We start from the raw sequence: 12188 nt of genomic DNA, 5'->3' as shown, positions 1-12188 counted from the left end.
TCACTGCTTTTGCGGATGTGAAAAACTTAGCCACCTTAAGTTCATCACTAAATAAGTCTGTCTCTGAAATTCAATTATGGGCTTCAGCGAATAAGCTCCCATTAAATGAAGACAAGACTAAAGTACTCACGATCACTGAGAAAAGATGTGTGGCTAACATAAATGGAAGTGACATAGATGTTTTCGTAAACGGAAAACAGCTCAGTAATGTGGATTGTGCTACCTTATTAGGCGTAGAAATTGACAGCAAATTGTCATTTGATGAACATATTGAGAAAGTATGTAAAAAGTTGGCCTCTAGAATCGCAATACTGCGTAAGATTCGAGCCTGTCTACCTCTTAAACAGCGACTTCAGTTTTATAATAGCATTATTCGCCCTGTTATGTCTTACGCTAACGTTGTTTGGGCAAATTGTGATAAAGAGTCGGTTTATAGGGTCTTAAGATTGCAAAAACGTGCGGCACGCGTTATTTCTTATGCCGATCGCATGACACCATCAGTTGCTTTGTTTAACAAGCTAGGTTGGATTCCGTTTTATAAGCAACATAAGATAGATAAATGCATAATAATGTATAGGCGAATTAACGGGTATTTGCCGAATTATCTAAATGAACACTTAATTTTGAATAATAAGCGGCACTCCCGCAACACTAGATATTCAAGCATTAATGCTGTTTTGTCCTAAATATAGAAGAGAAACAGAGGGATGACGCTCTTTCGCTGTTTCGGCAACAAGACTGTGGAATAGTACACCAATTGAAATTAGGAAACTAGGTTCTGTAGCATGTTTTAAAAAAGAACATGTTTGCCAAGATTTTTAAGGAACAACAATGTTTGCATCATTTTATCATTTACTAATTTTTTATTTTTATAAAATTGGAATCCTGTTTTATTTTAATTGTTTACATATTTTAGGTTACTATATTTATTAGATTGTAAATAGTTGTTTTATTTTATGAGGGCCACAAGTTTATTAGCCTTTGGCTATTAAGTGCTACCCTCTTTAAATAAAGGCTTTATTATTATTATTATTATTATTATTATTATAGTGGTGGAGAGAAAAGATTAGGGCCTGGTTGATTATGCTCATAAAATCAGTATTATGTCATTCAGCATCCCTGCTGGTAATCCACAAAATACCTAACTGGGTATAATTTATGTATCATTAATAACAAGGCAGCAAAGACAAAAGCATCCTTGAATTTTCCTGATATTTTAGACGGACAAGCCATCCTTCTCAAAGAGAATGTAATTTTAGGACTCTAGACCTACAATGGAATTTGACACATTTCCTATACTACCTGAAGTGCATCCGTTCTGAAGGTAGCTTCATGCTCTGTCCAAGATCTCATGGCTTCTCTGTACATATCAACAGCTTGTGGCCACTATATTTTATATCAAACAACAAACAAGAAATTAACCCTTTAGTGTGATTTGCTAAGATTTAAATTACTGGATGATATGAGTTTAATAAGGGTAAAAAACAACACAGACCTCTTCCTTCAAAATATGAACTCCAGCGAGACCTGTGGATAGCAATATTTTTTTCACGTCAATCTATACATATACTTAGTAGCCAGTGAAAAAGAATACGAGTAAGGTGAGAGCTTTTCACTTCAAAATCCAAATTACTTACCAAAATAAGCTCAAACTTGATTATCATTTAAAGAACCTTTTTAAAAATTAACTTTTACTCAAGGCAGATCCACACGACATGTCTACTATATTTTGGTTGCACATCTGGGGGGGAGGGGGGTGAGGGGGTGACCAGTCTTTTAAAGGACTCAACTAGGAACTCTTAACTATTACAAAATTAGGCACATTGTTTTGCTAATCTTATTTTAATTAGGTACACCAACCATTAAAAGCAAACAAGAGTTGTCTGTGTGCTTCTTCACACTCCAGCTTAGCTTTGGAAATCAGACTCTCCAGTAACTTGTCCATCGTGAGCGTGCTGTGAGAATAAGATAACGATAGTGTAAATTATCATAAGGAGAGTAACAAGAGAGAATTGGCAGTCAACTCTTTCTTGAATATTACAGATGCTGTTAAGGGTCAACTCTGTTTCAATGGACACTTTTATACAGATGTAAGTTGGACCCAATTTACATTCCTTCACTCATTTCTACTGACTCTCTACAAGATGGACAGAGATTTTCAAGTTTTCAAAAAAAAAATTTGAAAAGTTACAAATTATAAGAGGGATTGGAATGATCATTTCAGTATTGCAAGTACTGGTTGTAAGTTACAAGTAGCTTGTACGCTTTTAAGTAACAGCTGTCTCTTAACAAAAGCATGTACCTTTTCTGCGCTGACAGATAACCTCCCCTGACAGCTTGAGGATGACAACAGGCCTGACGTAACCGCAGTAAGGGATTCAACAACTGAGAAGGAAAGAAAAATAAAATAAATAACAATTTTATTACCATTACATGCGCATGATGATGCCAAAAATTAAGCGAAATACTGTAAAAAAAATGGACCACTCATATTTATCTTAAAATAGGCATTTGGCTAACGAAACGTTTGCATTTAAACAAAACATTTCAAGTAACTTTGGAGAGTAAGGTGAATTAACAAAGATATTCTTATTATTGGCCAACTTAAAAGCTGCTACACACTGAAAAACACCCAGCCCTCGACAATAACAGATCCATTCTGTTGACAGCAATGACTAGAGTAGAAAATCAAGCCTCAATCACCTGATGAACTGTGTGTCTGTCTATAGCACTTAACATGGTGTCAGTCTTCTCCCAGTGACTCAGCATCTACATGCAAATCAGAAAACACAGCACAAATTTAATAATGTTTTGTAACAAACATGGTCTGCTGCTAGAGGCCTTCTTGTTCAATGTGAAGTTCCAGACAATATTATTATCTATATCCTTCACATCTAAAGACAGGATTTGTTACATGAACCCCCCTCCCCCATACGCTCCGCAAGGAATTCCAATGGATCTTTTGAACTTGCATGCTTTGTTTTCCCAATTCTGACTACATGATATTCTCCAGGGAATTTGCCCTTTGTCTTTTCATAAATTATGCACACATATCCACGTGAATGCAAATGCATAGGATAACATTTGAAAGAGACAGTTCTATGGGGTACCATCAAGTGGTCTGAAAAGGGAAAACAAAACAAACAAGCTAGAAGGGTGTCAACTCCCCCATAATACACTCTGTTTGTCCCCCAAATTTTGCATAAGTAATTGTTTTCAAATGCTCTTGGAAGGACTGCATATTCTCCAAAAGCATGTGAAGACCATGTTTTATGCAAAATTTGGGGGGCAAACACGGGACTTACTGTGGAACCTCCTAATAATGAAGGGCCACGGGAATGGTAAAATCTGTTCGCTATAATGAGGTTTCATTATATTGAGGTTCTTTTCCATATGTTTAACTATCACTGGGGTAAAGAAAATCGTTTGTTATCCTAAGGACTTCATTACATAGAGATTCGTTACATCAATGCTTCACGGTACTCATATTCTTAAAAAACTTTCTTGTTATTTCTCCTGTCTTCTCTTTTTTTAATAAATAATAGTGCTTTTATAAATACCTTCCTAACCACTGCCCGCCTTGACTAGCTCTACAGACAGTGCACGATTTTGTAGAATAAGAATGAATTAACTGAACTGAACTGAACCGACTTTTAACCTGTTCAGCCTGCCTGAATCCCAGTACCTGATTTGTTATTCAGACAGGCACCACCTGACTCATAGCTGATGCAAATCTTTACAAAATCATCAGGAATTTTAAAAAGAGACATCAACAAAACCTGGATTGGACCAGGTCAGATGAACTCCTGTACTTTACTATAATAATAAAAGGTTAGCAATAGTGTTTCAGGGGTTGATCCAGTCCGCTCCAATCTACACTGTAGGTTTTGTCAATAGCCTTTAAAAAGTTTATGGAAACCTTCATGGCAGTTCCAGCACACTCCTCATGTTGACGGCGATAAAAATGCTGTTCCACTGGAGTGAACATCAGCCATTTCACCTTCTCCTCTTGATCAGGTAACTGAATCTAAAATAGTTTTAGATTCAGTTAATTAGAGAAATTCATTTCAATAAAACTTCGTAGAAAAAATAAGTGGCAGAAAAAATTAAAAGAGAGCCACAGAGCCAGACTCATTTTATTGTACAGAAGCTAACATGTTTTATACATGTTCTGGTTCAAACTTTTTTGGTTTAATTTTTTATGAACCAGTTTAACTTTTTCAAACTAGCTTACATGTAAAATTTCCAAACTAGGTTACAATTTTTAAACTGGGTTGTTTTTAATTATTATTTTTGAACCACACGGCTCAAATATATTTGTGAAATTCTTGTAAGATTGTTGTATATTGTTTTCTCTGGTGCTATCAAACACAATTCTGTGTCAAAGCATTGATAATTTATTATTATTATTATTATTATTATTATTATTATTATTATTATTATTATTATTATTATTATTATTATCATCATTATTATTAATGGTTCTGGGAGGTTAGAAATATGCAATGAGTCTTGATATGCCAGATGCCTGATGTCTTCGGAGGTAAAAATTATGTATTTTGCTTGAGTGGGTCATCATTGATGTTCAGCTGCAATGCAGTTTCACCTGCTCAAAAAATGCAGAATGTTAAAATCACAAGATTACCTCATGGATGACATCTTTCTTGGCACTTCTCCACATAACCTTTGCCAGAACGTTGTACAGTGCTTGTCTTTGTCCGTTCTTGTATGGTTCATACAGCAAGGCCTTCCACCACTTGTGGTAGCAGTATGGATCAATGCCAAGAAACAACAGCAAGCCATAAATATCTGTCACAATAAACAAAAGCAGGAAATATATGCTGATAGATAATTTGTGCATTCAAATAATTTAAGATTAAAAAATTCAATGAATCATTTCCTTTGATTCAGCTGTCGAGTAATACTGATCTTTAAAAGTGCTGATTAGATATTGGCATCTTGATGAAAGCAATGTCACTATTGACTTTAATGGCATTTTGAGTGGTCAGTTATGTGAAGTATGATGTGACCATGCAATTTAACATTTTTCATTGTATTCTATTGTTACCTTCCAGTCCCTTTTGTATTGGTGTTCCTGTGACACACCATCTGTGTACACTGTTCAGATGAAGAGCTACTTCAGCTGCCTATACAACAAAGGTGGAATATGAAGCAAACACATGAGAAAATTGGTAGTTTCTTGGTGTTGCAGACAGGTGTGATCACCAAATGACATAACACAAAAGATTGAAAAGACACTGAACAATGCCCAGACCACAACATAAAATTAAAAGTTCTTTCAGCTACCGTTTTGCACATGCTATTGACAATATATGTGGCTAAATGTAATTTAGGCAAAGTTAACCTTGAAGCAATGCTGGTTAGCAGGTTTCCCCAGCTATACAAGGGGTGGCCCTATGCCTCTAGCAGGGGCACCTCGTGACTTATATACGCAGTTGCTTGCTCGCGGTTCTTTGCAAAGTGTTGTTGCAATAGCTTGCTGTTTGCGTGCCATTTTGTGCTTTGGTTAAGCTTTTCATCTACTGTCACTCCAAGGAGTTTCAACGGCTTTGATTGATACTAATAATGACATTTGTAACTTGCATAATAAATTATTACTATTTATTATAAGGAGTGCTAACCTTAGCGGTTGTACTTTCCACCATCTGTGCCTCATCAAGACAGATTCGCCAAAATAAAATACCCGTCAGTGGGCTGGGTACTGCAACGTAACGCCTGTCATATCTCCTGGCTCTTCCTTCAACATTTCCTTTCAAAAATAAGCAATTTAAAAACATGTGTGGCTAAGAAAAAAATATTGCAAGAAGAAGAATTCCTTTGGAAGAGCCCAATCTCAAGTTTTTTGGAAATGCCAGATCCAGATTGTTTTGATACTCAAAGTAACTGAAACAAATTAAAAATTTAACATAAAAAATATTTTTCTCTCACATTAACTTATTCCACTTCTGATATCATCAATAATATTTTGTTTTGTTTTGCTGATTATCAACCAATCTTACAAGATCATAATGTTTCCTTTTCAATATTGCCAAAGCACATACTGGTAGTTTTATTTCTGCTGGCCCTTTGCGCTTTGCGTCAATAGTAGGTGTGACATGTATTTAACTAAGTGTGAATTACTGCCATACAAGTGCAGAGAGAGGAGGGGATGGGGGCATGAGACAACAGAGAGTAAGGAAAACATCATATTGCCACTCACTGAATAGAAAGGAATTTCTGGGATTCACACAGCATTTATGTTGATTATTGCTGAAGGACTGACCTTGTTTAGATCCTAAGTGATAAAAATCTGATCTCAGGGTGGAATAAGTTGTCAAAATCACATCATGATCAGCAAGAACTTCAGGTAGGATAAATCCAGATTTTGCCACTCCTTCATACACCTGTTTTGTGTTAAAATAGCATAAAATTAGTCAATCGTTCCCAAGCAAAACAATCAGACTAACGCAACCATGCGGCTGTTTCTCACCAGTAGCTTTATTGACGATGGTTCTGTGTGTCTGAAGATTTCATCCACCCACTGTTGAGCAATGGGTGCTGGAGAGATGATTAAGGTTGCCCGAGATGGTACTGCTGGCTTCGAAAAGAAAAACAGGCAATTAGAATTTAACTCTGAGAGCACAACAATATCACTGACGTGAAATGTTAGTGTGGAATAGGAAGTGTGAAGTATGAAACGCCACAAGCCAAACGTGAACTGAGAAAATGGAAATGCCAAATGCTGAAATGTCAATTTCAGATGGAACACCAAAGTCAAATTACATCTTCAGTGTAATGTTCTTCAGGGATGTCAATAAGGGCTGGTAGCCGGCCAAAACCGCTGGCTAGTTAGCCATAATTAGCTGGCTACTTTCATCTCCTTCTACCATACTGCTAACAATACATAAGCACCATCAAATAAAATTGTAAAGCAACCACTTCCCAGTTTTGAATGACATTGAATGCATAACTAAACAGGTTTAGGTCTGAGAAACGTTTGAACCGTGCAATGTCATGGAACACCTGGGATGTTTTGACTCCATTGTTCCTAGTCTTGCGTGTATTCTGACGAAACAACATGGCATCCACTGTGGAAAATACCTCTTGAAAACCCCTGAAAATGGCATTTCCGAGACTTTAAATTTCAAAATGTCCCTAGATACCTCGGCCCTCAAGAACTTGCTCCTTTGGTACAATTTCCAAAGCTGCTTCCTATTCATTATCAGCCTACTACTTAAAAGCTTTTTGACAGCCCTGGTTCTCACAAAAAAAACAAAAGTTTCGCCAAGCCATGCCAAGTCAATCATGCAGCCTAACCTCATAATCACTACTTCAAATGCTTAAAAACAACTAAAAAAAAAACACATGAAGGATGGGTGGGAGGGGCCCATCAGGCAATGAAAAATGACAAAAAAAAGGAAGTTTGAAGGACCATATGTGACTCAAACCCATACTCCCAGCTGTATGTGAGAAAAATTAATGTCCTCCCCTTAATTTGTTCCTTAGCCAGTTAAATGCCACACCAAGATAAAATAATGGGACAGAGAGGAAATCTTAGGGCGTTGGCAAGGATATGTGAATTTCACTTACCAGTAAGTTATTTTTAGAGGTTGTAATAAAATGGAAGTCTAATTCCTGAGACATCCACATATTTTAATAGATTGTTTGAAACATTATCAGGTCCATGCGTGACTGCCTCAAAGCAAAGAATGCAGAATATTGTGATGCCGACTGTTGAATCCTGCTCTCTTGACAAAACTGAACAAAAGTTTGTGGACTTCCCCAGAAACCAACTTCTGATTAATTTCAAGTGTTTAATTAGTTTTAAAATAACTTTGGTGAAATTCACATATCCCAAGGGCTCGACTGGGCATTTTCCTCCCTCTCCCATTATTTTCTCTTGGCCACACCTGAAAAGTCCAAGATGCAGAGTAAATAGACAGTGTATCAGAGACTCCACCCACTCATATTGGTCGGAAACCTCCTGTTTGCAGCAAATATTTCCAACTTCCCGTTTTCACTAATATTCTCCTGGTTTCTAAAACTCTTTCTTTCTTTGTTTAACCAGTATTTTTAGCACAATTCTTTGCCATTTTTATGGGATTTCTCAGCCATTTTTACCCTTATGGCATCCGAGCACGAGCCTGGGATAATTTGGGGTGTGGTAATACACTGGATTGCCTCGACTTTGTGCAAGGTTTGCGTTCATTTGTGGTCTCATCTTAGAGGCATATATCTTAAGTTTTTTACCCCTCCACCCCCGGACCCCGCTAGAGGCTTGTGCCTTCAGCACTCATGGGAGTGCCTATAAAAGCCTCCCTTTTTTAGTTGACAGGGTTGCAATCTCTGGTGTAAGCATGTGGAAGGAATGAGGTATAGGGAAGGTGATGTCATTTCTGCATGACCAAAGAAACTTGAAATAGAAGGCAAACAATGAAATATCCCCTTACTTGCTTTAAAGCACAATGTGGACATATAAACTCCCTTGGACAGTGGTACTGAAGACATGCAGCATGAAAAACAACTTCGCACCCACAACACTTCAAGAGTGCATCATCATAACTTGCTGATGTTACACCGCAGATACACTGACATTTCATGGTGGCACTGTCTTTAACTGATGCACCTGAAGGGCTGGATGAATCAGTCATTACTATGGCACCTTTTTGAGCTGCAGCAAATTCCTTAGACTTGTTCAGCCTAAAGTCTTCTGTGTCATTTGTCTTCACATTTTCATCATAACAACGATTGTGCAGTGTAGGTACATTAACACAGTTGGAAAAGTCTGATTCCTGATTTAATCCAGCTGTCTTATTGTGAACACAACCACTTTTATCCCCTTCTTCACCAGTCTTTCCCAAATTTTTAAAAGCACTCTCTTCCTGTGAATTGCTAGAAGTTGTAAAAGAACCTGAATGTTGCCCAAAACTGACCTTTGTTGATTCACAATGGGGTTTACAAAAACCATCATTTGGTATGGTTTCATCCTGCTCATGAACTGAGCAACTAATTTCTTCACTGACAGCTTTTGCAACATCAAGTTTTGTGTGTGTAGTTCTGGATGATTCAAACTTGCTCCTGTTACAATTACCAGGTAAATTGCATGACCTTTCACTAGGATTTTCACCTGTTTCACTCCCACTAATCTTTATCCCTACTGGGCAGTCACTCTTGCCTTCTGAGGGTTTAGTGTTAAAACATCTCTGTTCATTAGGTGCAAGTTCTTTTTCCACATCAATGGGTGAGAACAGATCAGTTCTTTCCTTGTCATCCAGATCCCTGTGATCTGGTTTAACAACACTCATGTTAGGGCCTCCTGTACTGTAAATTTCACAATGTGTGGAAACGTTATTAGGCCCTCCATGAACACTAGATGAAGAAGGATTTCCTTGGTTGATACTTGAGCTATAAGAAGATGTTCTTTTATTATCTAATGGATTAGGGCCAGATGGTTTAGGGTGGCAAAGAATACAAGCAATTACTTCTACTGTCTTCCCAAGCCCCATTTCATCAGCTAAGATCCCTCCGAGGGGCAGACTTGGCAAGGGAAATCTTTCTTTTGTGAGCCTAAAAGTAGAAGTTAAGACATGTTATTGAAAGAACTTGGGAGAAGTTGTGTGAGCAACATTTAACTTATTGATTTCTCTAAATGTTTGGTGTTTTACCTCCCAGTATAAGGATTAAAGTAAATCTGCTTTCCATCCATTGTATTAACTTCCTGCCACAAGGGGTGAATAGCATCTAATGAAGCTGCAAGAAGAATTCATTTACAAAGTCACATAAACATTTTTTTGACTGAGAAATTTTGTTGAGAAAACATCAACATGCAACCCCCCTCTTTCCCTCCATCTCAGCATTTTAAACTTTTGAAAAGAAAAGTTATTCAAAGTCCCATTTATAAGGCCAAGGTGGGGTTCAGAGGTGTTCAAATTATAACAAAGGTCAACAAAGGAACAGATTTTCCCCTCAGATTCTCACAATCTGTATCAATACTGTATTTTCATGGAAGTATTAATATTCTACACTGCAGTTATTGAACTGCAGCAATTTTTTCCACATTTTCAACCCCTAACCTCTGGTGTCAAATGTAGGTATTTTTCACCTCTGGCACATGAACAAGTCAAGTGCCTGGAAGGATGGGTGGGGAAGGGGGGGCGGAGAGCAGGTTGATGTCTATGATCAATAGCACATTATTGGGTTTACCATGGAGGTGGTTTAGCTGACAGCTTTGTTCTCTTCTCAGCATCCAATTGACTGCTTTTTGCTGATAGCCTCTTAACACAGGTTTGAGTTTTGGATGCTGAACATCGTTGATAATCACTCCATTAAGTACATTATCAAACTTGGTATTCAAGACACTGCAATCACAAGTCCTCTTCCCGTTGGCGTCATACTTACACCTGGGGTGACTGTTGTATGGACAAAGATTTTCCTGCAGCTTAGAAATATGCAATGCTGCTTCACCAGTTCCACAATCTCTTTCTCTAGCCTGTTTGACAGCATCATACAGCTCATCAAAGCCCCCAATTTCTCCCAAGACATCACATTGATCCATACCCAAATCATTCTCCACAGAGAACTCACAAAACCAAGCCACTAATACCTTAATCATCTCATCTATTTTTGTTTTTCTAGTATCCATACTGGCAAATGGTAATTTGGTAAGACCGCTCTCATTTAAACACACCACAACCTCCCACCAGTCTTTTAAAATATGCTGTTCCGGCTTTAAGACCAATGAGATGACTCCTTTGCTTTGTAAGTAGGCCAAGGCCCCTAGCCTCTCCTCCGAAACAGAGGGAACTACAGCCTTAAAGGCCACTTGAGTCAAAGAGTCCACTTTAGGACTCTTATTTTGCTCGTCAGCCAAGTTCATGTTCTTTGTTGTTGCCATTGGTTCTGAACACCGAGACTCGAATGACAATCTTACAGTGACACAAGAATATTTGCCATTGTTCCACTCCTGAGGATTAACTGAATCTGATATTAACTTCAAACCATTACATCCCGGGCCATTTAGTCGCACCTCACTTTCTTGTTCTCTGTTGGTGCATAAGCTAATGTGAAACACACCAAGTTGACAAAAATACTGCTCAGGATAATTGTTCTCCAGATTCAATTCTAAATTTCTTCGATCTAAAGCATTTTTCTTATTTCTTTTTGAAGAATTCAATCCACTTCGAGTGCTTGAAGGCCCAGAGGAAGGGATGGTTGCTGATTCCTCACTCATACAAACCGCCGCCATGTCAAGCATGTTCCAAGTCATTTTAGTTCGCTTTTCTTCGCTAAACCTCTCCGGAGGTCTTCGTTTTCTCTTCCTGCTAGCCATCGTACAAAAGAACACTGCTATTTGTTATGAAGTTGAAGTTATATAACCCCTCACTGAAACCCATTCAACGAGCTCAACTCCAGCGGCTCACAACGAATCAGTTCATACGTCGTGTATGCCCCAACAACTTGTCAATAAAATTTGCGGAGATCCTCGGCCCAGGTCCTCGCTGAACTTACCCACACTCCGCCCTTTAATACTAAGATTTAAAATGACAATTCTCTGATTACACTCATGAAACAAGTCAAGTATTGCTAGTAAAAATGTGATAAAATGAGGGTCACGTTTTTATGTTAGAATGCTGACTAATACGGCTATTGTGAGGTTTCAACAAAATCTGTAAGAGCGTTATCGAGATATTTTGGGATGAAGTTTTTATGGTTAGAAATATGATAAAAACTGAAGAACCTTTTTTTTGCCACAATTTCGGTAGCCTGTTCCAGGTGTTCAGATTGTGGGGACTGCACAAAGAGATGTGAGCGACAAAAAAAAAACAACGAGGGAGTGGGGTAGGGGTGAGAGCGAGAGAACTAGGCGTTCCCTCCTCTCTCCCTTTTTCTCTTTTTCTCCTTATTGTTTTTTTTCTCGCTCCTTCCTTCGCGCTGCACTCCACTATCCGAACGCCTGGAACAGGCTACACCTCCACAAGTGGAAACGCTTCTTTTTAACTGGTTTTATCCTGTCTGACCAATGCCAGCTTACGCGTGCAGAAGATCTCCTATTGCAGCACGCAGCAAAAGACCGGACGTCGTTTGTCCGCGAAAGTAAAAGAAACCAGGGGGCAGCGAAGAAGACCTCAGCGCGCGAGCTAACCGCAAATTTCCATTCTATTTTCTGAAATTACTTCTTTCCGTCCCAC

At 38.2% G+C, this 12188-nt stretch overlaps 1 protein-coding gene across 1 annotated transcript in view; it reads right to left on the bottom strand.

Annotated features, from left to right (window-relative positions):
- LOC140945198 (E3 ubiquitin-protein ligase SHPRH-like) overlaps positions 1 to 11401 on the bottom strand; it is a 29014-nt gene extending 17613 nt beyond the window's left edge. Inside the window, exons 1-14 of the mRNA XM_073394251.1 lie at positions 10225 to 11401; positions 9666 to 9750; positions 8451 to 9567; positions 6491 to 6598; positions 6284 to 6404; positions 5643 to 5770; positions 5069 to 5147; positions 4646 to 4809; positions 3920 to 4027; positions 2704 to 2769; positions 2303 to 2385; positions 1861 to 1955; positions 1496 to 1527; positions 1303 to 1386 (exon numbers count right to left, since the gene is read on the bottom strand). Coding sequence (XP_073250352.1) covers positions 1303 to 1386; positions 1496 to 1527; positions 1861 to 1955; positions 2303 to 2385; positions 2704 to 2769; positions 3920 to 4027; positions 4646 to 4809; positions 5069 to 5147; positions 5643 to 5770; positions 6284 to 6404; positions 6491 to 6598; positions 8451 to 9567; positions 9666 to 9750; positions 10225 to 11329 — 3375 coding nt within the window. The 5' untranslated portion in view covers positions 11330 to 11401. The remainder of the gene's footprint in view (positions 1 to 1302; positions 1387 to 1495; positions 1528 to 1860; positions 1956 to 2302; positions 2386 to 2703; positions 2770 to 3919; positions 4028 to 4645; positions 4810 to 5068; positions 5148 to 5642; positions 5771 to 6283; positions 6405 to 6490; positions 6599 to 8450; positions 9568 to 9665; positions 9751 to 10224) is intronic.
- Between the last annotated feature and the right edge of the window lie 787 nt (positions 11402 to 12188).

The sequence above is a fragment of the Porites lutea genome, chromosome 8 (assembly GCF_958299795.1).
Source record: "Porites lutea chromosome 8, jaPorLute2.1, whole genome shotgun sequence".
In the NCBI taxonomy this organism is placed as follows: Eukaryota; Metazoa; Cnidaria; class Anthozoa; order Scleractinia; family Poritidae; genus Porites; species Porites lutea.
The sequence above is the reverse complement of the archived record's forward strand: the minus strand, read 5'-3'. Positions and strand labels throughout refer to the sequence as shown.